Source organism: Pan troglodytes, chromosome 5, assembly GCF_028858775.2.
Source record: "Pan troglodytes isolate AG18354 chromosome 5, NHGRI_mPanTro3-v2.0_pri, whole genome shotgun sequence".
Taxonomy (NCBI): Eukaryota; Metazoa; Chordata; class Mammalia; order Primates; family Hominidae; genus Pan; species Pan troglodytes.
Window position 1 is genome coordinate 143,828,151 of NC_072403.2, and position 4,043 is coordinate 143,832,193.

A 4,043-nucleotide genomic window follows, 5' to 3' on the forward strand; every position below is an offset into this window, starting at 1 on the left:
ATAGACTAGTTTGTGATGTGAAGGGTTGGAAACTAACCTATAACGGCCAGAGAGGTACAAATGCCAAAAGGACCAAGTGTAATACAACAGGGTTAATGGAGACTGAAGTAATCTAGAGAGAATTGAATTTAAAGTGTCTATAAAGTTCTGTGAAGATAACAAAAAAAATGGCTGTATAGTCAATGTGGTGTGTATGCCTGCAAGTCTGTGATACTTGATTCAGTGTGAAGTATGTTTACATAAAAATTCTATGGAATAATCAACTTATTAATGTATAGAATAATAAAAGATATTTAGAAAATTATTGGTGAATTATCTTATGATTAATAAGAACTTCCTATTTATGCTCAAGAAAACTCAGAAATGTTTAGAAGGATAAATGAATAACCAAGCCCTTTATAGAAAAAATATACACTTTATTTTCAACTAGAAAGGTGCAAACATGTAACTTTTGGTCACACTCTCAACAAATAAACTGTCCGAAAAACAGTCATATCAAAGTAGAAACAAATGCTTCCAGGTGAAAAAACTGATCAGCTATATAGAGTCACTCAGTTTTTAATAAAGGCCATTTGTTCATTAAAAGTGAGGCTACCACATTTCCTACCTAGAAATCAGCCTGCCAAGGACACTGATGCCTCACCTTTGCAAACAATCTGTTTTGACGGACTGTCATTCTATCTGAGCAGAATTTCCATATAAGTATCCATTTCATGCTTTGAACGATCAGACAAGCTTTACATTCTACCTATGGTGTTCAGAAATTGAGGCTAACATTGAAATATCAAAGCATTAAAAACAAAAATAAAAAGGCACAAACAACTTTAAATTAACTTAGATAACTGTACATATATATATTTATACACACACACACACACACAATATTTACAATATAAATTTTAAAAAATCTGGCTTGTTACAGGCAAATTCACTTGCCACAAGCTGTCCAGTCTAATCGACAGGATTCCGATTCCTGAACAGTGTCATTCGAATCAGAATGTCAGAGCTGAGTCTGCTGTTCTGACTTAAGGAACCACTTGACTCAGTCTCTTGATGGCTGGAGAATGCACATCCTAGCTGTCACTGGGGCTACAGGCAGATCAGTGAGCACGCTACAATTTTCCTTCTCAATTACACTTCAAATAGCAGGCATATTACTCGTATAAGATGCTATCTGATGATACTAACCTTTCTGCTGGTACCCTCCCACTGCTCCTAAAGCCACACCTTAATATACATTCTGGTGCTGTGTACTAATGTAGTTCCACTGTCAAGTCTTAACATTCTTCAAACCAGTGTCTGGGGTTGATAGACTATTTGTTTGACATGGCACAATGTTTTGAATTGGGTGGGAATCTTTTCCCCCAGTTAGAAAAACAGATTCAAATAACTTGTGCTACTGAAATCATTTTTACGGAAAAATGAGATGTGAATCAGTTCAAGTTCCAGTCTAATGAGTTAATGTCTCTCACTCTCTGGCTTCATGCCATGTCTCCGTACATCTTCCTGTAGTACAGCGACTCAAAGATGTCATTGTCTCCGGGACAGTTGTAATGGCAGGCACAGGTCTTGATGAACATCATGTTCTTCTTCATGACCTCGCCGTCAGGGCACTTGAACTCCACCGGCAGGGTGGTGGTTCTGTGGGGGGTGCAGCATCGGCCGTCGGTACATACTCCACAGAATTTAGCTCGGTATGTCTTCATGCTGGTGCAGCCAGAAAGCTCAAACTTGATAGGCTTGGAGATTTTGGGAGTACGGATGCACTTTTTGCCCTTCTAAGGAAGACAAGGGAAAAGAGAGAGGAAAAAAAAAATCAGCGACACTACAAGAGGAGTGGCTTTCTTCAACCCTCTGTGTTTTAGTCTTCTGTTGTCTGACTTCTGTTTATATTTTGAGGGGAGGAAGTTTGAGTCTCATTTGCTATGTCCAAAAATAGCCAGGGCCTCTCTTGGAATGTCTTGAATTAACTAACCCTGTGGAAGATTTCGTAGTGGAAAACTGGTGGTTGCTATTACACAAGCTCTCATTCCAGCAAAACAGCTCAATGGTTAGATAGTTTTGGAGATAACGGGCTTATACTAACAAGCGTGGCAAGAGCCCTAAGTTGGGTCCTATCCACTGTTTTTCCTGTGAAAAACAGTTAATAGGAGCAGAACATGTACCTTAATGTTCTCTTCCAGGTCAGCTTCGCAAGGCCTGACCATGCACAGGCGGCTCTGCTTCTCTAGCCTGCAGGAGGCGTTGTCATTGGTAACCCGGGTGGAGATGCCCATCCCACAGGTCTTGGAACAGGCGCTCCACTCTGTGGTCTGGACCAGGCAGTTGGCTCTCATCATAGTTGGGTCTGGGCCAAACGTGTCTTCCAGTCGGTAAGCTGCGAGAGCAGAGCACACGAACACCATGTAAAACGCCTGGATAAGGTATTTCCCCGTTCGCTCGGCACAGTTAGGACTCCCTCCCTGGGAGAGAATCACGACCCTGACTTAGAGGAAGACTCGACTCACCCGCGAGGGCAGGCCCAACCACGGTTTGGTCCTTGGGCTCGTCACACACCCACTCCTCGCAGCATTTCCCGGGCAGCTTGACCCTCCTCGGGAAGGGGCAGTCAGGGCTGGGCAGACGAACGTCCATGCTGCACAGGGGCATGCAGCCCACCGCCCCGTCCAGGCACGTGCACTGGTACTTGCAGCTGCTCTGGAAGGACTCTCCGCTGCGGTACACCGTACCACCGAAGATGCAGGGAGCACCATCTTTGGCTGGAGAAGAGGAAGGGAAGAGAAGGGTGGGGGATGCAGAGGTCAGGCATTGGGGCGCTCTCACATCCAGAGCGTCAGGGATGCGAGTTGGGATCTGGGCTGCAGGGGGCGGGCTGGCAGCAGCTGGAGAAAGAAACTCAGTCCGAGCGGTTTCTTTTTCCAGCAGGCGGGTGGGCGTGAGGGAGGAGGCGGCCGGACACCTAGCGGTGGGGGCTGCGGATCTTACCGGTGCACACGCCGATCTTGCGGTTGGCCGGGGAGCCGAAGTCACAGAAGAGGCCCTTGTGCGGGTCGCAGGGGTCGCGCTCGGTGCACAGCTCGCCCAGCTGCTTGGCGCAGACGCGGCAGCAGCCGCAGCCGTCCAGCACGAGGCTCACGCCCGCCGGGCACCGCGGCGCCGGCTCGTCCGAGCACCGGCACGGCCCGCTGCAGTTCTGGCCGACGGCCGGCTGCAGGGAGGACAGGGCGGTCAGCGGCGCTCGGTCGGCGCGCACGCCCTCCCCGGCCGGCCCCGAGTCCCTCCCTGGCAGCCGCCGGCCGCAGCGGGGGCTCCCGGCGCTTACCCGGCTGCAGAGGGCGAGGAGGAGCACGAAGGCGACGCGGACGGGGCCCACACTGGCAGCGGTCATGGTTGGCACTGCGGGCGGAGCGGAGGGCGCGGTGGCGGCGAGCGGGGAGCGGCGGGGCCTGGAGCGCTGGCGGTGGTCGGAGGTGGGGACCGGGACGCGCCGGGCTGTCGTCTCGGGGCTGTCGGCCGGGGCGGCTGCCGTCGAGCTGGAGGGTGGAGTCGCACTGGCTGTCTCCTCTCAGCGGGGAAGAGTTGTTGTGTGAGTTTGGGGCGGGCGGCCCGAGGCTTTTATACGCTCCGGGCGGCCGCGGCTCGCCAATGAGCTGAATGGAGTCCTACACAAACAGGGACATTCCTCGCATTCCTCCCCACCTTCCTGCCTCATCAACTCACACCGGATTCATCCTGACCCCTTGACACTCAGCATTCCTCCGTCTGAAAAAGCTGGCACACTCCAGCTCACAGAAAAAAAAAAAAAAGGAAAAAAAAAAGCGCAGTATTTCCAGCACCAAATAGAATTTTTTTTTCCCTATCCTCTTCGCACCACTCCTGATTCATATCATTTAAAAACACACTGGCAATTATTTCTTACTTCTTTTTCGAATAAGTTTGCCCTGTTCTATCCACTGACATACATCCTTTTTAGGAAGTAGGTAGCTGAAGAGGCAAACAGCAGGAATTCCTAAAAAATTCGAAAAGGTTTCTCCCCCCCAACC

General features: G+C 49.7%; 1 protein-coding gene across 1 annotated transcript; it reads right to left on the reverse strand.

Moving 5' to 3' along the window:
- Positions 1-399: 399 nt before the first annotated feature.
- CCN2 (cellular communication network factor 2) lies at positions 400-3,588 on the reverse strand. Its single transcript, NM_001280311.1, is given in 5 exon segments — positions 400-1,778; positions 2,166-2,377; positions 2,508-2,759; positions 2,986-3,208; positions 3,323-3,588. Coding segments are annotated over 5 exon segments (1,050 nt in total). The 5' UTR covers positions 3,389-3,588; the 3' UTR covers positions 400-1,481.
- Positions 3,589-4,043: the final 455 nt, after the last annotated feature.